The following is a 24,970-nucleotide window of genomic DNA, read 5'->3' as shown; positions in this document are numbered from 1 at the left end:
TGGATAGACACTGCGTGACAGAAATGAAAAGCGGAACACAGGGATGGAAACTACAAATTTTAAAATTAGACTAAGATAGTACCATCTTAGTCTAATTTTAAAATTTGTAGTTGAATGTAAGAGTACTTTTCAGTATTGCATTAAAGTTTCAAAAATATTCAAGTGTAAAAAAATCAAGCTAAATTTGTTAAAAATAAACTAATTTAGGGTGCAATTACAATGTCATATACCTTAATATAAGATTCTTACATTTTGCGGTGTGTGGTTACAACATAAATCATTTCGTTTGCAACACATGGAAATATCAATTTCCTACTCTACAAAGTTTGTACAATATATTGCGGATAGTTGTGAAATTCAAAGACAGTTGTAACCACCCTACAGTCTTTATAAATTGAGATATCGAGTTGAAATTTTGCAAAGACACATATTTCTTCCATACACAGATTAAGTTCTTGAATGGGTCAAATCGGGCTATATTTTATTATAGCTGCCATATAAACCGATCTGGCTGTTTATTGTCTTAAGCCCATGAAGCCGTATGTTTTTGTCCGATTTCGTTAAAATTTATAATAATGAGTTATACTAAGGGCCCCGACATCCGACTTCAATATTGCGTACGTCGGACCATATATATATATATATATATATATATATATATATATATATATATATATAGATATATATATATATATATATATATATATATATATATATATATATATATATATATATATATATATATTTATTTATTTATATATATATATATATACATATATATAAATATATAAGGTCTTAAGCCCATAAAAGGTGCATTTATTACCCGATTTCGCTGGAATTCAGACCAATAAGCTCTTTGTTTATTGACTTATTCTAAAATTGTATATACGAATATATTTGTGTTAAAAAAAATAATAAGATTTAAATCTTAGAATATATTAAATAACATATATAAATGAAAAAAAAAACAATAAACATTAACTTAAATAATTTTATAAACAAAATTTATACAAAGTTGCCTAAGAGGTGTAAATATAAATGTTGAGCACATTCTTGAAAAAGAATAAAGTATTATTTTTATATTCACCACCGTTTGTAATACATACATCGAAATATCCATTTCCGACCCTATAAAATATGTATATTCTTGATCGTCGTAAAAATCTAAGACGATCTAGCCATGTCCGTCTGACTGTTGGAATCACGCAACAGTCTTTAAAAATAGAGATATTGTACTGAAACTTTGCACGGATTCTTTTTTTTGCCCATAACCAGGTTAAGTTCGAAGATTGGCTAGGTCAGTCCATATCTTGATATAGGCCCCATATAGATCGATCCACCGACTTAGGTCCATAAAATCTAAATATATTATCCGATATTGCTGAAATTTAGGACAGTGAGTTCTGATAGGCTCTTCGATATTCTACATCAATTTGGCCCAGATCGGTTCAGATTTGGATATAGCTGCCATATAGACCGATCCCTCGATTTAAGGTCTTGGGCCTATAAAAGGCGCATTTATTGTCCAATTTTGCCAAAACTTGGGACAGTGAGTTGCGTTAGGTCCCTAGACTTCTTTCTGCAATTTGACCAAGATCGGTGCAGATTTGGATATAGCTGCCACATATACCGATCTCTCGATTTATGGTTTAAGATCAATAAAAGGCGCATTTATTGTCATGTCACTGAAATTTGGGACAATGCGTTGTGGTAGGGCCTTTGAAATCCTTTTTCAATTTGGCCCAGATCGGTCCAGATTTGAATATAGCTGCCATGTAGACCGCCCATAAAAGGCGCATTTATTGTCCGAGTTCGCCGAAATTGCATTTAGCTGCCATATAAACCGATCTCTTGATTTAAAGTCTTGGCCCCTTAAAAGGCGCATTTAAATTTCGATTTCGCTGAAATTTGACACAGTGACTTATGTAAGGCTGTTCGACATCCGTGTCGTATATGGTTCAGATCGGTCTATATTTGGATATAGTTACCAAAAGACTAATACTTTGTTCTACAAAATTGAACAATAACTTGTACTTATTAGACCACTCAATGTTCGTGCCGAATTTGTTCAAATAATAACCCTACGGCGTTGATTTCGTTTAATTCGAGCCTTCACTCGCCAATCCATTTTTCACCACCTCCATATATCATTATAGGGGTACAATAAAATTGTGTTCATATTAAGTTGTTTGAGTTCGCCAACAATAGGCAAAAAAAAATTTAACGCGGTTACGCTATCACGCTTGAACGACATTACGAATAAATTTATTTCTGTTAATTACACAAATATCATGCAACTGTAATTTCTAGTTTGACAGATATACCAGTGTGAACTTCGTGTCAACTAACCTGTAGTTGTTACCAATGAATGCATAGGCGCCTCCACAATTTAAATTCATATTAATCAACTTCTCAAATGTTGGCTAAGGTCTTAACTACCTTTGTCTATATGTATGATAAGAAATTCTATTATTGACCCATTGAATAAGCGACTGCATTCAAAACCTTGTATATGTGTCATTGAAAACTTGAGTGTGTTTGTATATGCTGACTTGGACTAAATTTAAATACTTACCATTCATCACTACACAATGTGAATTGTTAGATATAACATTTCATTAAAGATGGCAATTTAAAAGAATTTAGCAAGCAACAATCTCGCGTAAAAAAATAATAACAAGTAAAAAGGCGTTAAGTTCGGCCGGGCCGAACTTTGGATACCCACCACCTCGGGTATATATGTAAACCACCTTTCATCAAAATCCAGTGAAAATTGCATACCTTATTTCCCATAGCAGTTATATCGAAATATGATCCGATTTGGACCAAATACTAATAAGAACAAGTCATTGTTCAATTGTGTAACAAAATATTGGTCTTTTTAGTAGCTATATCTAAAAATAAACCGATCTGAACTATATACAGCATGGATGTCGAAAAGCCTAACATTAGTCAATGAGTTAAACTTTAGTTAAATCGGATTATAAATGCGTCTTTTTTGGGGCCAATACTTTAAATCGAGATATCGGTCTATATGGCAGCTATATCCAAATCTTGATCGATCTGAGTGAAATTGAAGAAGGATGTCAAAGGGCCCAACACAACTCACTGCCCCAAATAGCGGCGACTTCAGACAATAAATGCGCTTTTTATGGCCCCAAATCGTAAAACCGAGAGATCGGTCTATATGGCAGCTATATCCAGATCTTAACCGATCTGTGCCAAATTGACGAAGGATGTCGAAGGGCCAAATATAACTGACTGTCCCAAATTTCGGCGACATCGGATAATAAATGCGCCTTTTGTGCGCAAAAAACCTTAAATCGAGAGATCGGTCTATATTGCAGCTATACCCAAATCTGGACCGATCTGGGCCAAACTGACGAAGGATGTCGAGGAGCCTAACATAACTCACTGTCCCAAATTTCAGCAAAATCGGATAATGAATGTGGCTTTTATGGGCCTAAGACCCTAAATCGGAGGATCGGTCTCTATGGCAGCTATATTCAAATCTGAACCGATCTGGGCCAAATTGACGAATGATATTGAAGGGCCTAACACAACTCACTGTCCCAAATTTCAGCAAAATCAGATGAAAAATGTGGCTTTTATGGGCCTATGACCCTAAATCTGAGGATCGGTCTTTATGGCAGCTATATCCAAATCTGGACCGATCTGAGCCAAATTGACGAAGGATGTCGAAGGGCCTAAGACAACTCACTGCCACAAATTTCAACAAAATCGGATAATAAATGTGGCTTTTGTGGGCCTAAGACACTAAATTGGCGGATCGGTCTATATGGGGGCTATATCAAGATATAGTCCGATATAGCCCATCTTCGAACTTAACCTGCTTATGAACAAAAAAAGAATCTGTGCAAAGTTATTTTTAAAGACTGTAGCGTGATTTCAACAGACAGACGGACAGACGGACGGACATGTCTAGATCGTCGTAGATTTTTACGCTGATCAAGAATATATATACTTTATTGGGTCGGAAATGGATATTTCGATGTGTTGCAAACGGAATGACAAAATGAATATACCCCCATCCGTCGGTGATGGGTATAAAAATTGTCTTTTACGTTGCATATATACACCACTAAGGTGATTCCAAAATTAAACACTTTGGTTTTCTCTTCGAAGCCATTGTGTCTGCTCTATGTTCACATTGTACCTTTCACATCTACATTTTCTTAACATCTTCCCCTCTCAACTCATTCGACCCTCGTACTCACACAACATCCCTGTATGGAGAGAGATCTCTTGGATGGGAGTTAGCAAAGCTATAAAAATGAAAACAATAAATAAATAGGAATAGAAACATGGATAAAAGCGAAACTGGAATTGTAAAATTATGTTAATAATACTCACCGACAAAGATGTGCTCACTCACACTCAAACACACATGCATACTTTTATTGAGTCATGTATCTTCTGATAGATCTGATGGCTTCAGATTTCCAATCATTAGCATTTTAATGAGATGATATCCAATTCATTTGACAAGATGGGAGTTATGAGCAGAATTTTAAAACAAGTCGATTACATTGACTTTAAACGAAGAAGTGAGAAATTGAGTTTCTGAATAAGGAACTCAAAGAGGTAAGTACAACAGTAGTTTCACACAAAGGCTAATGTGTCAATGAGAAATAAAAGCACACTTCATATACCTTATAAAGTATTTGCAAATTTTGAAAGCTAGTATGCAGGGGATTTTTGAAAAACCTTATTCTTATACCCACCATCATAGGATGGGGGTATACTAATCAAGTCATTCCGTTTGTAACACTTCGATATATTCGTCTAGTCGTCTCGACGGTCTGAGTCGGTCTAGCTATGTCCGTCCGTCTGTCGAAATCACGTTAGCGGTTGAACGCTTGAAATTTTGCTCAGATACTTAATTTTGATGTAGGTTGTTGAATTGCAAATGGGCCATATCGGTTCAGAATTGAGGCCCCGGAAGCAGTAATTTTTTTCTTTTTCTTGAGTTATAACTTCCAACAAATAATGTTCCGTTATAACTTCCAGCAACTGTGCCAAATAAGGTCCATATCCGTCTATAACGTGATATAGCTCCCATATAAACCGATCTCCCGATTTCGCTTCTTGAGCCGCAGTGCATGCAGTTTTCTGTTAAGACTTCCAACAACTGTGCCAAGTGTCTCCGAATCGATTTATAACCTGATATGAACCCATCTCCCGATTTGACTTTTTGAGCTTATAAATCCCGCAATTTTTGTCCAATTTGGCTAAAATTTTGCATGCGGTGTTTTGTTACGACTTTCAAGAACTATACCAAATACGGTCAAACACGGTCCAAATCAGTCTATAACCTGATATAGCTCCCATTTCGGTTCCTAGAAGTTTTAATTTTTGTTGGTTTGACAGAAGTTTGGTGTGTGGAATAAAATTATGCTTTTTAACTAAATTTATTTTGTATACATTTTTAGCAGAATCCTTGGTGGGGGGTTTCCAAGATTCGGCCCGGCCGTTCAATGGGCTTTTCTGTTATTATGGGTACAATTTTTTTGTTTTTGTCTTTATGGACAGTAGTTGGTGGAGATATTGTATTACATAATTATAAAAATTTGGATTTCAGTGGACTTGAGAAGTTATGTGGTGTGTGTGAATTTAGATTTATTATCAAACTACTAAAATATTAAAGACATAGGCACCAAGCCGACAAAAATTTTAATGTACGTTGAAGTCCAAAATCCACCCGTGGGCCCAATACATAATTTGGAGGACACTGTCGTATAAATACCACAATTCCATACTAATGGAATGAAAAATTGAAGCAGACAGCAAAAATACCAAATTCCATCCAAGCCCTTCTCCCTTCCAATAGGATCTTTAAAGAGGGAAAATTGCCCCAAGTCAATCAAATTCTTCACTAAGAGAGATTCTGCATGAGTTGAGCAAAGGCACATGCCTATGAAATTTTTATGTAAATTACATCTATCCAGGACAACAAGTACTGGATAAATTACCGGTCCATGCTTATGTAGAAAATGTGTCGCCAGGATTGCCTTGATATGTTTTTCACATATTATTGTGGCGACTGGCAGAAATATATCTATTGTGAATGGTAAACTAAAATTAAAACCAATTATTTTTACGATTGCTTGCACAAATATTAATTAGTTTTATTTGACTGCAATGCCAATACATGTTTTACAAATTTTAGTTATAAATTTTACAAATATTTTCACTTTTTTTCTCGTATTGTTTTGACAGCTTTGCAAATGGCATTTCCACTTATTGGCAAACAAACAGACTTGCACTAGAAATATTTTTTGAGTTTTATTTTTGGGTTATCTATCCATAAAACACAGCAACTATTCTCGTTATTACTCGAACATTCCAGAGCAACCCTGCGATCAGTTGCAACGCCCCACATAAAGAAGAGGTATCGGATGAAAACGAGTGAGGAAAAACGTCTCTTCCGCTGAAAGAAGAAGGAAATGGAAAGACTTGAGTGCATGCGTCAGAATGAAGTCCGGAAATTCTACCAAAGAATCAAACATCAAATCGATGCCACATTTTTTTGCAGAGACAACGAAGAAAATCTTTTAACTGATACAGGTAGTGTGCTGAGGATGTGGAAAGAACATTTTACCCAGCTGCTAGTGTCTGACGATGGCGGGGAAGAGGATAGCGCAGATCAATCCCTAATGATGGTATGGAATGTTTTCCTCCTAGTCAGAATGAGGTCCAAGTAGTTGTGACCCGACTGAAGAACAACGAGGCAGCAGGAGCCGGTGGGTTACCCGCTGAACTATTTAAGACCGGACGCGACACCCTGATATGGCGTATACATCAGCTTATCTGCGCAATCTGGCTAGAAGAACGAATACCCGATGATTGGAATCCCAGCATACCATATCCAGTTCAGAAGAAAGTATTCAAAATGGAATATGAAAAATACAAAGGAATCCTCCCCATCCCATACAATAATCTTTTGATCTTACTGTATGAAAGATTAAAACCTAAAGTCGATGAGATAAATGGGTCCTATCAATGCGGCTTTAGACCTGGTAAATATACCATAGACCAGATATTTACACTGCGCCAATGCAAAAGACACGAGCTTAACTCTTTGTTGACTACCAGATCGCTTTCGACATCTTTTCATGTTCAAATTTATTTCAAGATATGTCTAAGTTTGGTATCCCTGTAAAATTAATGAGACTCTGCAGGATGACACTTACTGCTAAATGTCTGATAAAGAAAATGGAGAAAGTTGGGAACCACAACTTTTAGATAGTCAGCAACTTAAACTACCTCGGCTGCACCGTAGCCAAAATAAAGCGAAAAATAATACTGGCAAACAGTTGTTAATTAGGATGCAGCAGGCCACCTCTCGCCAGACGAAAATTAAACCATAAAAGACACTGATAATACAAGAGTTGTTAAATGGTTTCGAGCCTTGTCTTACTTGTGAAAGCAGACGAGGCAGTGCTTGGAGAGTTTGAGAGAAAGATTCTTCGTAAAATGTATGTACCATTTTGGATAGATAGAGAGTATTGGCGTCGTATGTACCATGAACTGTAGGAGCTGCATGACCACGCATAGTGGGATAGAAACGAAAAAAAAAGTCATACTTAGATCATACTTTCCATGTATGTTAGAGGTCATAATAAAACACAATGTACAAAAATGAAGCCAAATCGAATGAAAATTGGACCTTCCAGGGGCTCAAAAGCTCGAATCTTGAGTATGGTTCATATAGGAGCTATATCTAAATATGGTCCGATATGAACCATTTTCACCTTAGTTATTGAGGAGCCTCCTGCAACTCGCCGTTAGACACTCAACATCGGCAGATTGGTCAATATGGCAGCTATGTCGAAATATAGCCCGATTTGAACCATCGGTATAAATAGTACAAGTGTTTCCAATTTCATCGAAATCGGGTAATAAATGTAGCTTATATGTATTTTTGGCCGGTCTTTCCATACAAGTCCGACCACAGTGCACTATGGGACACGTTTTGTCCTGGATTAGAGGACTTATTCATCCACATAAGGTGTGGAGTTCTTAAGCGCCATACATTGGTACCATTAAAAATTGTTTGAATTTAATTTTAATTCGATTGAGTATTTATTAATTTTTATATGGTTCCGACTGGAGGCCACTGAAGCGCAGAGGTTAGCATCTCCGCCTATGACGCTGAACACCTGGATTCGAATCCTGGCGAGACCATCAAAAAAATTTTTCAGCGGTGGTTTTCCCTTCCTAATGCTGGCAACATTTGTGAGGTACTATGCCATGTAAAACTTCTCTCCAAAGAGGTGTCGCACTGCGGCACGCCGTTCGGAATCGGCTATAAAAAGGAGGCCCCTTATCATTGAGCTTAAACCTGAATCGGACTGCACTCACTGATATGTGAGAAGTTTGCCCCTGTTCCTTAGTGGAATGTTCATGGGCTAAATTTACATCCCGACATACCTCTGTTCTTTTTATTCAGCAATTATTTTCATACACACTGTTTCCACTGTGCCAGTAACGTAAATGCATTAATAACAGCAGGTATTAAAAAGGACCTCTTTTTTTCTTTCAGTGTTTTTGCGTAGGTTATTAATAATGTCGGTTACGCCCGACTTTATCTAAATAAAGCATTTATGTCAACAAAATCTGTATCTTCATATTCAACATGGTAAGATTAGATTGCCTAAGGTAGAGTGCGATTTCTTATTCTCAAAGTAAACAAACCGTAACAACACACACCTCTTTGATCCGCCTCCACACCGCACGCTAGGTAACCAACCCACCCCAAAACACATTTTCTTCCCATCAAATGAATACATGTAACAGCAACAACAACAGCAATAAAAACAATGTTATAAAAGGTACCATCAACAACGCTGAAAAGCCCATCATTCGCACCATGACGCAGAACGTAAAAGTCTGCTCTCTTATTATCGTTGCTGCCTTCTAGTCAATTACTCATGTAAGTCCACAGCCAACAACTAAAACATTCAAGTCGCATAACGTAAATGTACTCTCGTCATCGCTTCAACAACAACAACACAAAAGCTACCATGTCGAAACCGAGCAATTACCGCACACCACTCTCAAGCCAAGCTCAACAATTGCATTCATTTATTCAATGATTTGCTCAGTCACAGGCACGAAATGTATTCTTGTTCGATCGCATGTGGCCCAGTTTTCGATTTTCCGTTGCGGAGGGGGAAAATTGGGAGACCCTCTAATAGTATACAACAACTGCACGGTATTGTTACCAACAAAAGCTCTTGCAGCTGTGGCAATGTTGGCTAATGCTTCTTGTGTAAGTTTTTGTTTTGCTTTGTTTATTCTTGGCATTTGAGAGGTGTAAAGGGGCAAGGGGCCCTACCTCAAGAAGTGCTTAGACACATATTTCTATTATGACAATTTAAGGAAAGCTTTTTGTTTTGTTTTATGTGTCTTAAATGAAAAAATATGTCAACATATAATTAAATGGCAAATTTTCATCAATTTTCCGGCTGCTGATCTTTATTTCTAGCTTCATTTACAAAGATATTTCTAAATATAGAACAAGTAAAAGCATGCCAAGTTTGACCAAACATTTGTCGAGTTCTTTTTCCGGTATCTCTCAAACAAGGGATAAAAGAAAAGAATTGCCATCCTATTGGAGCTATATCAAGTTATGGGCCGTTCGGACCATAATTGAATCGAATGTTGGAGACCATAGTAGAAGCCATTGTATAAAATTTCAGCCAAATTGAATAAGAATTGCACCCTTTATGGGCACGAGAAGTAAATTAGGGAGATCGGTTTATATGGGAGCTATATCAGGCTATAGACCGCTTCAAACCATATTGGACACGTATGTTGAACGTCATGGGAAAAGCCGTTATACAATTTCAGCAAAATCGGATAATAATTGCGGCCTCTAGAGGCTCTAGGAGTCAAGATCCCAGATCGGTTTATATGGAGGCTACATCAGGTTATGAACCAATTTAAACCATAATTGGCACGGATTTTGGAAGTCATACCAAAACACGTCATGCAAAATTTCAGCCAAATCGGATAGGAATTGCTCCCTCTAGTGGCTCAAGAAGTCAGATTCAAGATCGGTTTATATAGCAGCTATATCAGGTTATGGACCGATTTGAACCATACTTAGCACAGTTTTTGGAAGTCGTATTTGGATAGGAATTGCGCCCTTTAGAGGATCAAGAAGTCAACACCCAGATCGGTTTATATGACAGCTATATCAAGTTTTAGACCGATTTGGACCATACTTAGCGCAGTTGTTGAAAATCATAAAAACATCTCATGCAGAATTTCAGCCAAATCGGATAAGAATTGCGGCCTCTAGTGGCTCAAGAAGTAAAGATTCAAGATTGGTTTATATAGCAGCTACATCAGGTTATGGACTGATTTTAACCATAACTGGCACGAATTTGGAAGTCATACCAAAACACGTCATGAAAATTTTCAGCTAAATCGGATAGGAATTGCGCCCTCTAGAGGCTCAAGAAGTCAAGACCCTAATCGTTTTATATGACAACAATATCAGGTTTAGGACCAATTTGAACCATACTTAGCGCAGTTGTTGGAAATCGTAAAAAACACCTTATGCAGAATTTCAGCCAAATCGGATAAGAATTGGGCCCTCTAGTGGCTCAAGAAGTCAAGATCGGTTTATATGGCAGCTATATCAAAACATGAACCGATGTGGTCCATTTACAATCCCAACCGACCTACACTAATAAGAAGTATTTGTGCAAAATTTCAAACGGATGGCTTTACTCCTTGGAGAGTTGGGGTGCTTCCAACAGACAGACGGATGGACATGGCTAGGTCGACTTAAAATGTCATGACGATCAAGAATTTATATATTCTTTATGGGGTCTTAGACGAATATTTTGAGGAGTTACAAACAGAATGACGAAATAAGAATACCCCCATCCTATGGTGGAGGGTATACTTATTAAAAAGGCCCAGTAACTTGCGACAGTTATAGGCTCGTCTCCTCAGATCGTTAGAAGACGAGGCTATTACTGAAAGGAAGCAAGAAGGAGGTCAGTATAGCTATTGGTATCCTAACAGGATACATAGGACTACTAGCTCACTCGTGTAAAATCGGTGCGGCAAGTGATGACATGTGAAGGACATGCGGGGAAGATGATGAGACGTTGGTGCATTTCCTTTGTCATTGCCCGGCTTTCGCGTCCAACACATACCGGTACTTAGGTGGAGACACAATATCAGACATGAACCAACTTAGGGGAGTGGTATTGAACACAATTAAGAATTTTGTAAGTAGCACGGAATTCCTAACTTGTTTTTAGAGGTTACTTTATAGTTTTTAGAGCGCACAACAAGCCGATTACTGGTTTAGGTGTATGTCCATAGTGGCATGGGGCGGATTAATATCTGCACCCTCTTTTCAACCTAACCTCATTTGCGAATGTTCACACAAATGAGAACCTATAGTGGAACTTCTTTTAATTGCTAGTGCGGGACACACACAGAAGGTGTTCTATAGTCTCTTCTTCCTCGATGTCCCTACAGCTTCTGCAAAAGCCGTTGCTGGCAAACTTCGGTCTGTCAGCATGTTTTCCCATTAGACAGTGACCTGTCATGACGGACACAATGATTGAGACGTCTGTTCTAGCCAATGTCAGCAAAGCGGTAGACCTCTTCAAGTCTAGACCACATAGTTTTGGAATGCTCACAGTCCCCTCTTTCTGACCAACTATCATTCGTTGCCCTTCGGGCCTGGTCCTAAAAACTTAGCTTACATGTCGCTAGAGGCATACCCACAGATTCCAGTGTCCCTGGAGGGTGTAAGGTAGTTCCTAGTCTCGCAAGCTCGTCGCTTTACAATTCCCTGGGATATCTCTGTGGCCCGGCACCCAAAACAGGTGTATTTTGAACTGTTCAGCCATCTCATTGAGAGATGTGCGACAGTCGAGGGTGGTTTTTGTGTTCAGAAATGCGTTCTCCAGGCATTTAATTGCTGGCTGGCCGTCTGAGAAGATATTTATGCCAATCGTCGTAATGACATTATATCTTCGCCACTCCACCACTTCTTTAATTGCAAGCATCTCTGCTTGATACACACTGCAGTGGTCGGGTAACCTCTTCGATATGACCAGTTATAGGTCTTTAGAATACACCCCAAAGCCCACCTGGTCGTTTAGTTTGGAACATCCGTATAGAAGTCTAGGTAACTTCTGTTACCAGGGATATCTTAGTTCCAATCGGTTCTATCAGGAATAGTGGTACAGTAATTTTTTATCAAAAAGTGGCTCAGGTAGGGTGTAATCCACACTGCCTAGAACATAGGATATTGTATCAAGTTTAACACAGTGTCCGTGGCCGCCACATGACCAATGAGAAAGCTCACGGCAGTAGATTTAAGTATAGCTCCCATATAAACCCATTTCCCGATTTGACATACTTAGCTCTTTGTAGCCGCAATTGTTATCCGATTGGGCTGAAATTTTGGATGTAGTGTTATGTTGCGACGTTCAATAACCGTGCCTAGTACGGGTGAAATCGATCTGTAACCTGATCAACCTAACATCTTGAGCCCCTGGAAGCCGCAATTTTTGTCCGATTTAGCTAACATTTTGCATGTAGTGTTCTCTTACGACTTCCAACAACTGTGCCAAGTACGTTTGAAATCGGTCTTTAAACTGGTATAGCTCCCACATAAATCAATCTCTCGATTTCACGTCTGGATCCCCTGGAAGCCACAATTTTTGTCCGATTTGGCTACAATTTTGCACGTTCTGTTCTGCTTCGATTTCCAACGACGGTCCAAATCGGTCTTTAACTTGTGTAGCTCTCATATAAACCGATCTCTCGATTGTCTTTGTTCGCTTCCTAGAAACTTTTATTTTGCCTAGTTTGGCAGATATTTGGTACGTAGAGTTAAATTATGCATTTCACCTAATTCTATTTTGTGTCAATATTACGTAGAATCCACCCACCAGTATTAAGTCTCTCTTTTGGTTCTCAATAATTAGAAAATTTTTCGATCAAGAAAAAAGTCTTTAATTATTTGCTTACAAACAATATGGATTTACTTTTTTTAATAGGAACATGGTTGTACTCCTAACATTTAAGAGAAGTAAATCAATTTGTTGGGCTCTGTATCACCCTGTTTGTAATGCGGACGGTTGTTGTCTAAGCTAAAGAAACATTCCCATTGACTTTAAAACTGGAATTAGTGCAGTTTTATTTCTACAGTTTGAGTTTCCGATCAAAGATACGGTGCTGGGGAATGGCATGTAAGGAAATTTGTCCTTTCAACTGTAGACGTTAGACATATATTTGTAAACATTATCATAAAAATTATCCTCTCCCTAACGGGCAAACAAAAATAGAAATAAGTAAATTCGTATTGTTAAAAACACGGAAATCTACGACGATTTCTAAGAAGTTTTGCCCAAACAGCATTGTAAATTTTACTTCTGAATATTATTATGATATTCGGCTGGGATTTCAGCACCAGAACGACAAAACGGTCAAAATGGCTTAAAATGTTATTCTTAAGTTTTTTGCCTTTAGGGTGCAGATTATTTCTCTACGATATGTTTATTCCTTTTAAATTAAAGGCCTAGTACTGACTTGGCTTTTTAGACTTAATACCTGTCAAAGCGCATTATAAAGACATGGTGACGAAGAAACTGCGAATACATTCCGTAGAAGTGGCACTGAGTTCTATAAGCAAAATAGTAGCGACATGTCGCTGCACTGAGTTCTATAAGCAAAATAGTAGCGACATGTCGCTGCTGCAATACAAATTTCGCTTCAATTAATTGCCAATGCAATCAAATGCTCACGAAATAGACACCCATCAACTCTGCTTAAATGATGTTGTCTTTGTTGTGTATTTTTTGACTTTTGTTTGTGTTCTGACAAAGAATAGAGTCCGTCGGATTTCGCAATAATTTAATAGGCATTTTCGCTGCGAAAGAAGTCAGTACTAGGCTTAAGCCTGAAGGGCGGTATACACATAAAAAGAAATTTTCGTATCCATTTAAAATGCATTGACATATCCTAAGCGAAATCTTCATGACATTGAAAACATTGGCATTTAAAAAAATATGTTGTTTGATTTTATTGCAAGAAAACTATTGATTTGAAAATTTTTTGCACCACGTAATGGACTTATGCTACAAAAGTAAGCATTATCATGTAAATAAATACATTACGCGATTAAGTGCGGGCGGTAAACTTGAGCAACTGAGCTGCTTAACAATTGCAATTATGTGGAGACCATGGGCTTGCTTGGGATTATTTTCTTGTGTAAGTACATAGTAATGTACAAAAGCTTGAGTTTTTTGCCATCACTGGTCTATACGCACAAAAACTCACCCCCTCTCTCGCAAACGGAATAATTATTGGCCAGGTAAACGAATGTTGTTTGTGGCTATCGAAACGCTTTTCCATAAATGAGTTTTTTTTTTGTTTTACAGCAAAGAAATGGCCTTTTATAGTAGGTGAAGCTTCTAATGGGTTTAAAATAAGAATGTAAATGTTTCATACTCATTGCATTTTGTAAAAAATATCGAAGTAGACCACACCGGTGCCTAAGTTACATTGCTCCAAGTGTTCCACCCACAAATTCCGCTTATATTCGTTGACTACCCTGTTTTCCAAATTCAGTTCGCTGATTCTGGGGTTAGTGGGGTCCATACAACTAATCCCATCATGCTCGTCTGCGAGTACCACTGCGCGCCGGGAAATTGGGCTGCACTTGGGGTATTCGACCGGCTGATATAAAGCAAGCGGCTGTTGCGTTAATGATGTCTCGGAATTTGCTCTCGGCAACTAGCACCTCCGAGGGGGGTGGCAGTTCACTGAAGCGGCTATTGGTATACTTTCTGAAGCCAGCCCAATGGGCCTTCTTCTGATTGATAGACGTCCGGGGCTCAGAGGTTATGAAGTCGGGTGGTCTGTCGATGTTGATAATTATGGGAGATGAGGCTTGCCAGAATACGTCACTCAGGAGATCAAAGGACGCAATGGAAATGTCTGACGAGCTGCTACACCTATTCGTAATCCTAGTGGGGGCATCCTCATTCACCGTGCAAAACGTTGAGCCTTCAATCTGCTCTGCCAAAGCTATGCCACGCTGGCCGTTACCTAGGGGAGAATGCCATGAAGTGTGATGCGCATTAAAGTGCCCTAGATCCAGACCATTATGGCCAGAGAATAACCCACTTATGTCGGGGTTGAAAGCTTAGCCATTAATTGGGACACAGCTACCAACTGGCGGTATGTACACGTTGTATAGCTCTATCTCTGTAGTACCGGACCTGAATGCTATCCCCATGTAGTCCATGTACGGGTCACTAGCTACATGGAGTGATGGGCAGATGCTAAACTAGGAACTTTAAAATTTTTCAAGTTTCGCCAGAGATACGTCCAATGACAAAAATCATTAGATAAACAGGGATGGCTTTTAATATAATTGTGATTCATAACATCGAAATAAATCCAAATATACTCTGGAAGAGTTTGAATTACCAACATTGATCTACCTATAATTGGTAAAAATTTGAGTTAGAATTATGCAACAACATAAAAATTGACTTTGTCATCCTTTTCAATATGCACAATATATTTTAAAATTAAAATGAATGAAATGAAATGAATACGTATACATCAGCATGACGATAAATTAATTTATAAATAAAGAAAAACAAGTAAAAGCGTGTTAAGTTCGGCAGGGCCGAATCTTTTATACCCTCCACCATGGAGCGCATTTGTCGAGTTCTTTTCCCGGCATATCTTCTTAGGCAAAAAATGATATAAGAAAAGATTTGCTCTGCTATTAGAGCGATATCAAGATATGGTCCGGTTCGGACCACAATTAAATTATATGTTGGAGACCTGTGTAAAATGTCAGCCATTTCGAATAAGAATTGCGCCCTTTGGGGGCTCAAGAAGTAAAAAAGAGAGATCGATTTATATGGGAGCAGTATCAGGCTATAGACCTATTCAGATCATAATAAACACGTATGTTGATGGTCATGAGAGGATCCGTCGCACAACATTTCAGGCAAATCGGATAATAGTTGCGACCTCTAAAGGCTCAAGAAGTCAAGTCCCAAGATCTGTTTATATGACAGCTATATCAGGTTATGAACCGATTTGAACCATACTTGGCACAGTTGTTGGGTATCACAAAATACTACGTGCACAATTTCATTCAAATCGGATAAGAATTACGCACTCTAGAGGCTCAAGAATTCAAGACCCAAGATCGGTTTATATGGCAGCTATATCAGGTTATTGACCGATTTGAACCATACTTAGCACAATTGTTGGATATCATAACAAAACACGTCGTGCAAAATTTCATCCCAATCGAATAAGAATTGCGCACTCTAGAGGCTCAAGAAGTCAAGACCCAAGATCGGTTTATATGGCAGCTATATCAAAACATGGACCGATATAACCCATTTACAATCCCAACCGACCTACACTAATAAGAAGAATTTGTACAAAATTTCAAGCGGCTAGCTTTACCATTTCGGAAGTTAGCGTGCTTTCGATAGACAGACAGACGGATTGACGGACGGACGGACATGGCTAGATCGACATAAAATGTCGCGACGATCAAGAATACATATACTTTATGGGGTCTCAGACGGATATTTCGAGTAGTTAAAAACAGAATGACGAAATTAGTATAACCCCCATCTTATGGTGGAGGGTATAAGAAGTTGAAACCCGAATAACATTTATTATATCAAAAATTTATGGTATTGTCAGTGTCAAAAAAAACTTTACATTTGTCACAAGTTCTTGCAAGAATTTATTACAAATAAACGTGTTCTTTTATCGTAAACAAAATCCCACGTTAAATGAAGGAATTGACACATGAAGAGATGGTCTTCAGCACGCAGCAGTTGTTAGTTTGTAGTGGCATACTTATGGTGAGTTCAATTGTGCAAAAAAGTGTAGAATTTTTGCGACATGTTGCAGTGAAACCGAAAATTTTAGGAAGCGGACCCTCCCACTTACCCTAATTTTCAGAAACCCCAGATCTCGGAGATGGGAGATGGGATTTAAGCGAAATTTTGTGTGATTCTTTATAGTAACCTACAAACAAAAATTTGGTATCCAAATTTCGGATGGGGTACCTAGGGGGGGGGGGGGGGGGGGGGGGCGTCCTACTCCAAAACCTACGAAGTATATATATACAATATATACACCAGTCACGACAATGAGAGACTCAAATGAAAGGTATTTAAGATTAGAAAACGTATCTGAAATCCAATTGTCGGACCAAGTGTTTGGGGGACCACCCCAACCCCCAAAATACGCAAATTAAAGGTATATGCGAGTAGAATAGGTAGAATAATAGAATCTGATATCCAAATGTGGGACCAAGTTTCTGGGAGTCCATCCCTTCCCCAAAACAGGACTTATTTACTGAACATGGCAATATGGGACTTAAATAAAAGGTATTTGAGTGTAGAATACGAATCTGCTAACCAGTATTTGCCCCCAAGTATTTGCTCACCAAGACAATTTGGGTCTTCAAGATAGGCCCATACCCCAAACCGGACATATTTGCTGGCTTTCCAATAAGGGGTTTAAGTGAATGGTATTTGATATTAGAAAACGAATTTGATATCCAATTTTGAGGCCAATGGCAATATGGGGTTTAAATATACATATGAGAATAGAGCACGTTGCTGATATATTTTCAGGGCCCCTAAATTGAGTATATGTCAATGTGGGGCCTGAAAAAAAGGAATTGGGGGTAGAGAAAGAATTGATACCCACTTTCAGGGCCAATTTTCTGGGGTCTACCCCTTTCCCAAAATACCCCACAAACAGCAATTTTTACTGACCATAGCAATATGGGGCTCAAATAAAGGTATTTGGGAGGAGAATACGAATTTGATATACAAATGTAGGACCATTTATTAAAGGCATCACCCCTTCCCCAAAACACCCCCCAAAGGGTACAAATTTTTCAACCATGCTTATATGTGGCTCAAATGAAAGGTATTTGAGATTAGAAAACGAATTTGATAACCAATTTTGGGGTGTTTGTGTTTGTGGGATGCCTCATTCTGTAAACTCCTCTCAAAACCAATGGCAATATGGGGTTTAAATAAATGGTATTTGAGGGAAGTGCACGATGTTGATATTTTTGATGGTAAATGTAAAGAAATAGAAAAAGTGAACTATTTACCTAACGGCATATTAGATGCATTGCTATAAAGTTCTTCAACCGAAGACGAGGATGCGATTTTTACCGTTTTATTTGGTCGAAATGACTACATATGGACATATTAACATGTTCTGAGAGAGGGTTGGGGCGACATTTGCAAAATGTTCGCAGTAAAAGTATTTTGTTTGTTGTAAAAATGTGTCCGAACGTTTTATTTTTTTGCATGTAGAGGGCCCAAATTTTGTCCGATTTGGCTTTTGAACAATAATTTCTCTTATGATCTCAAATAGTTGTGTCATATATGGTTGGAATCGATCTATAAACCATGTAAACCGATCTCCCGATTTCATTTCTTGAGGTTCTAGGGGCTGCAATTTTCATTCGATTTGGCTGAAAATATACTTCTGGAACACCTACATGTAGCAATTCATATACGACTATATACAAAACTGTGAAGATTATTTTTATGACCTCTCAATTTACTTTTCTACACAACTGCTACCTCTTGCCATATCCTTTCCTAAAGTATTTCTAATTCGAACTATCAAAATAAGTGTAGTTTTTAAATACTTTTTCATAAAAAACATTCATTGATTTTGAAAGGACTAGTCTAGTCTCCCACCCCAACAGGGTATTACATTGAAATTTTGTATTTTCATATCCCAACAATAGCTGTTGTCTTTTGTTAAAAAAAAATATATATAGCCATGTATCCCTCGGCCCTACTTTGTCAATGGGCAAATGAAAAGGTCTGATTTACGTTTATCTTCATTGTCATTTAATCTTGAAATAAAAATCCCATTAAAAACATTTCCATGAATTTTCTCCTTCAATCTCTGTGAAAGATCCCAAACAAAACAAAAGCAAAAAACAAACGAAAAAGGTGTAATCGAAAACCAATGCCATGTATTTCATTAACTTTTTGGGTTTGGGTCAAGTATTTAAACGTTCTAACACAAATATACACACACTCACATGCCATCAGAACCATGAAAACCTTTTGGGCTGTTGTTAAATTTGGTATCCCACTACCGTTCGCTGGGAGCAGGTTCTTAGCTAGCGGCAAGTCTTAAATTGGAATTGGATTGGAAATGATTCGTGATGGTGATGGTAGGTGTTGCAACGTTGCATGGCCGGCGAGCCTAAAGGTAGTATGGCAGGTAGGTGGTGTAGGTAAGAGTTGCAGGGTGCACCAAACATCCCTCTTGGTCGGATAAGGCAGTAGTAAGGAATTGTTACACGACATAGATTAAAACAAAATACAAGTTAAACGCAACCAATTAACAGTCCATGATTTTCGGGCATTTATAGTTCAGTTATTATATTTACAATTCAGTAGAATTTTGATGGTGCATTTTAAAAGGCAACAATTTCTTTCAGAGAAGCGAGAGAATATAAAATTGTAGCAATAAAGGATTAGTCTTTAGAGAAGGGTTTTGTGTGATTTTTCGCGATTTTTTGAAAAAGAAAACGTAAAATATGAATTTAAATATATAAACTAAACTCACAGATATTTGTTAGTAAACACAGCAAAAATGTTGGCTAAAACAAGAAAAAGTCTACTGAAAATGGGACTGTAGTAATATTTTGCTGAAACAGCAAACATTTGCTGCTGTAAAGAGAGCTATAGAGCGTAAATTTTGTTTTAATTTCTTTTAACTTTAATTTTTTTAAACATTTCAAATAACAGCAGACAAAATATCTATTAAAATTATATGTATGCTATTAAACCAAAAATGTTCCCTTAAAATGCCTATAAATGTTTATTAACATATAGGTAATGCTTTTATTATTGTGTGAAAGTTGATAAATTTGAGAAAATTTCCTTCGATAGTTAAACAATTTTTAATTCAAATCAGCAGACGGTATTTGCCGATATCACCAAACTTATTTCTATGGGTGTAACTAAGCAAAACTGTTTGCATATATGTAGGAAATTCTTAAAAACTAAATAAAATGTGTTAGTGAAAACTTTCAAAAAGAACCAGTAAGGAAAAGAATTATGTCTAAATCTAGTCAGACTTTAATTTTCCACTGAAATATCGAATAGAACAGTAATTTTTTTGATGAAATTTTGACATTATGCTAAATTTTGTCAAAATCGGACCAAAATTTTGCCTGCCTTGAAATTCCATATCTGACGAAAGATGTATGTGAACTGAACCGATTTTGATGACATTTTGCAATACGTGTGGAAGCCAAATTTGACATTTCGTGCTAAATTTGGTAATATTTAGAAAAAAAAAAATGTGGCTACGGAAGCTTAAAAGGTCACATCGGATGAAATATATATGGGGGCTATATCGAAATCTGCGTCGACTTTTATGAAATTTTGCGCACGTATTGGGAAGTCAAATAAAGTATCTCGTGATAAATTTTGGAAAAAATCGGACAAAAATTGTGGCTTGTACAGCCCTTAAAGGCCATATCGTTTGAACTATATATACGGAAGTTATATCTAAATTTTGGCCGATTTTTTTTCCTAAATCAATGACGTTCGTCCTTGGGCCAAAAAAGTGAATTTTGCATAATTTTACTAGAATTTGACAATAAATGAGTCCTATACATTGTTTACAAAAATACATGGACAGACAGACGGAAAGTGATTCTAAGCCGATCAATACATTTATCAATGGGTCTAGCTCTTCTTCTTAGCGTTGCAAACAAATTCACAAATTTAAAGTACCAAAGTGGTGGTATAGGCTATAATCATAACAAACCTACTATGCGCCTATTTATCGTATGTGTTACCCGAATTTCTTCTTGGATGTATTAATGAACACAAAAAAAATAAAAATCGGTTTTAATCACGAAATTAATTGGTCCAATTAAATTTTAACTGAAACTGCCTCAATCACGGAAATGATAATATCAATCACCGTTTTTGGAAAATTAGTTAAAAATTTTTTCAATTTGGATTTGTTTAAATATTCGACCTATTGGGTTGCCTAACAAGTAATTGCGGATTTTTTAAAAGAAAGTAAATGCATTTTTGATAAAACTTAGAATAAACTTTACACTTTTTTTCTAAAGCAAGCTAAGAGTAACAGCTGATAACTGACAGAAGAATGAATGCAATTACAGAGTCACAAGCTGTGAAAAAATTTGTTAACGCCGACTATATGAAAAATTCGCAATTACTTTTTGGGCAACCCAATATTTTCGTATAGTTGTTGTTTCGATCTTGTGTCGTTTTCGCGTATGCAATGCACTGACAACGATACAAGATCGAACCGCGCTTTGTTTATTGTACCATCCACCATAGGATGGGATGTATACTAATTTCGTCACTCCGTTTGTAACACCTCGAAATATGCATCTAAGAACCCATAAAGTAAATGTATTCTTGATCGTCATAAAATTTTAGCTATGTCCGTCCGTCTGTCGAAAGCACGCTAACTTTCGAAGGCGTAAAGCTAGCCGCTTGAAATTGCACAAATACGTAATTTTAGTGTAGGTCGGTTGGGATTGTAAATGGGCCAAATCGGTTCATGTTTTGATATAGCTGCCATATAAACCGATCTTGGGTCTTGACTTCTTGAGCATCTAGAGGGCGCAATTCTTATTGATTTGGCTGAGATTTTGCACGTGGTGTTTTGGTATCATTTGCACCAAATGTGCTAAGTATGGTTCAAATCGGTTCATAACCGAATATAGCTGTCATATAAACTGATCTTTGGTATTGACTTCTTGAGCCACTAGAGGGCGCAATTCTCATCCGATTTGGCTGATATTTTGCATGAGGTGTTTTGTTATGACTTCCAATAACTGTGATAAGTACGGTTGAAATCGGTCCATAACTTGATATAGCTGCCATATATACCGATCTTGGATCTTGACTTCTTGAACCACTTATCCAATTTGGCTGAAATTTAGCATGAAGTATTTTGTTATGACTTCCAACAACTGCGATAAATATGGGGTAAATATGGTTCAAATCGATACATAACCTGATATAGCTACCATATAAACCGATCTGGAATCTTGACTTCTAAAGCCTCTAGAGGGCGCAATTCTTATCCATTTGGCTTAAACTTTGTCCAACGGCCTTCAACATACGTGTTAAATATGGTCTTAATCAATCTATTGCCTGATACAGCTCCCATATAAACCGTTCTCTCGAATATGCTTCTTGAGCCCCCACAAGGCGCAATTCTTATCCAAATGGACTGGAATATTACCCTAAGACTTCTACTATGGTCTTCAACATTCAATTTACTTATGTTCCGAATCGGGCTATAATTGATCCAATTAAAAAATGATTGCAATTTATTTGCAAATTCGATTTAATTTCTATATTTCTTACACATATATTAACCCCCTGAACATGAACTTGAGGTACGCAGGTACCCGTGTAAAAAATCCTTATAGATTTGTTGTTATTGTCATAGCAGTGTTTTGTGCACCGTGGCGGTAGCGGGCATCAACGGGTTAATCCGGCACGTAAAACCGGCTGCCATGGTATTGCTACAGATGTGTCGAAATGTGGGACATAAGGGTCTTTAAAATCATCTTCCCTTTATATTGTAGGGGATTGAATTTACTTATGCACCGTATTGGACAATTTTTTAAGATTGATTAAAAAAATGATTGGAACAATTAGGGTTTTAACTGAAAACAACAAAATTTTCAACCACGATTGTGATTGAAAAATGAATCAATCATTTTGTTTTTTTATTGAAAATAGCAAAGTTTTCAATCAAGACTGTAATTACAAAAAAATGATGTTGAATCAAAAAATGATTGAACCAATTAATTTTTAATGGAAAACTATTTTATTTACGATTTTTTTCTGTGTAATAGAATATTTAATTTTTCCAAATTTATTTTTCCGCTTTACCACAAAAAGATTACATGCTTCCACCTTATCGCTAGTTTGTGAGCTGTGCAATGGCAGAAACATGCCACACTTTGCCTAAAACTTTTTAAAAAGGTTTTCTATTTTGCTTTCAATTTTAAAAAGAAACAAAAAAAACGTATTGGTTTATTATTTAGCTGGACAAAGAAATGCAACAACGGTAATAGTCAATTGTTATTTGACTGTGGATGCTTAATGTACAAGACATATATTTTAAGTCAATGATTTGTTTGTTTCTCAAACAAGAATTCTTCCTCGCCAAAAAGTTTCCAAGAAAATGTAGTATTTTTTTCATACATTTTATTAATGAAAAATTATTTAAGCTCGTTAACGCCCAATGCGATACTCGTATCAACAATCAATGGCATGTTATCAACGACGGAAAATATAGTGAAAAAAAATCTTTGAAAAGTTATGGGGAAGAATGTAATTCCATTCTTCTGAATATTTACTAAAAAATGTTTATAAGGCTTCATGCTTCACCACTTATGAATGTTGAAATATGGTCGTCGATGGTCTTAATGAATTTTAACATGCTTCCCATTTTGCAGTGGCTCGAAAGTATCCAGCGGCTAAAAACATATTAGCTTGTACTAACTGGTCTTACGAGTATGGGAGATACATACTTGGCAAAACCAAAGAATGAATGTTAAGGCCCATGAATATTCTATTCGTATATATCCAGATATTGCAGAAACCGCCACAGGCAATGCCATTCTCTGCCAACATCCCACCGACAGTCTGGGAACTGTCCCAAGTTCACATTGTGTTCGGTTCTGGTCTGTTATGTATCTGCAACAGGTGAGTGGCCGACAACATTTTTCGCTTTGCTTAATTGTTCTCTTCGTCCAAAGTTCTTTGCTCATTAAGCACAACACAATACAGCAAAGCTAAGACAATGAGTTGTTGACCCCAACTAACTAAGTCCCTGTTCAGAGCTGCTATCAATTCGTTGAGGGTTCATTCGAACAATCCATTCATTTGATTAAATTTGCATAATGATTTCATTTATTTCAAAATTGAAACTAACTTAGAACATCTATATATTAAAAAAATATTGGAGAAACTAATTTTGAGGTTTCATTTACGATGTTATAGCGAATTAAAAATGATTTAAAAAATTTAAAAATGTTTTAAATAACTAAAAACGTTTCCATGAATCGATAAAAAAAAGTTTATAGACTGTTTTCAAACGTAAAGCATCGCAGGTGTTTTGCAAATCATAGAATAGAATAAAACACATAAAAGAGTGCTAAGTTCGGCCGGGTCGAATCTTATATACCCTCAGCCTCAGATTGCATTTGTCGAGTTCTTTTCCCGATATCTCTTTTTGGGCAAATAAATGACAAAAGAAAAGAATTGTTATAATATTGGAGTTATATCAAGTTATGGTCCGAATCGGACCATAATTTCTGGTGAAAATTTTTAGCCTATTCGTGAAAATTTTCAGCCGATTCGAGTAACAATTGCGCCCTTTAGGGGTACAAGCAGTAAAATAGAGAGATCGGTTTATTTGGGAGCTGTATCAGGCTATAGACCGCTTTGGACCATATTTGACATGTATGTTGAAGGTCATAGGAGAAGCCGTTGTACACAATTTCACCCAAATCGGATATTAATTACGCCCTCTTGAGGCTCAAGAAGTCAAGATCCCAGATCGGTTTATATGGCAGCTATATCAGGTTATGTATCGATTTGAACCATTTTTGGCACAGTTATTATAAGTCATAATAAAACACGTCATGCGAAATTTCAGCCAAATCGGATAGGAATTGCGCCCTCTAGAGGCTCAAGAAGTCAAGACCCCAGATCGGTTTATATGACAGCTATTTATGGTTATGAACCGATTTACGCCATACTTAGCACAGTTGTTGGAATTCATAACGAAACACGTGGTGTGAAATTTCAGCCAAATCGGATTGGAATTGCGCACTCTAGACGCTCAA

The 24,970-nt window shown here is 37.1% G+C and overlaps 1 protein-coding gene across 4 annotated transcripts in view; it reads left to right on the top strand.

Moving 5' to 3' along the window:
- Positions 1-6,839: 6,839 nt before the first annotated feature.
- The window catches only part of LOC106088562 (uncharacterized), a 37,308-nt gene continuing 19,177 nt past the window's right edge, over positions 6,840-24,970 (top strand). For 2 of the 4 annotated variants that reach the window (XR_009398131.1, XR_009398132.1), the window contains exon 1: positions 6,840-7,040. Coding sequence is in view for 2 of the 4 variants with exons in the window: in XM_059367857.1 (XP_059223840.1) it covers positions 14,134-14,277 (144 nt within the window). In the remaining 2 variants the exon portion in view is untranslated. Of the gene's footprint in view, positions 7,041-14,098; positions 14,278-16,813; positions 16,917-24,970 lie in introns of those variants that run through there. The other 2 variants (XM_059367857.1, XM_059367858.1) reach the window with 2 other exon arrangements.

Source organism: Stomoxys calcitrans, chromosome 4 (assembly GCF_963082655.1).
Source record: "Stomoxys calcitrans chromosome 4, idStoCalc2.1, whole genome shotgun sequence".
NCBI lineage: Eukaryota > Metazoa > Arthropoda > Insecta > Diptera > Muscidae > Stomoxys > Stomoxys calcitrans.
The sequence above is the reverse complement of the archived record's forward strand: the minus strand, read 5'-3'. Positions and strand labels throughout refer to the sequence as shown.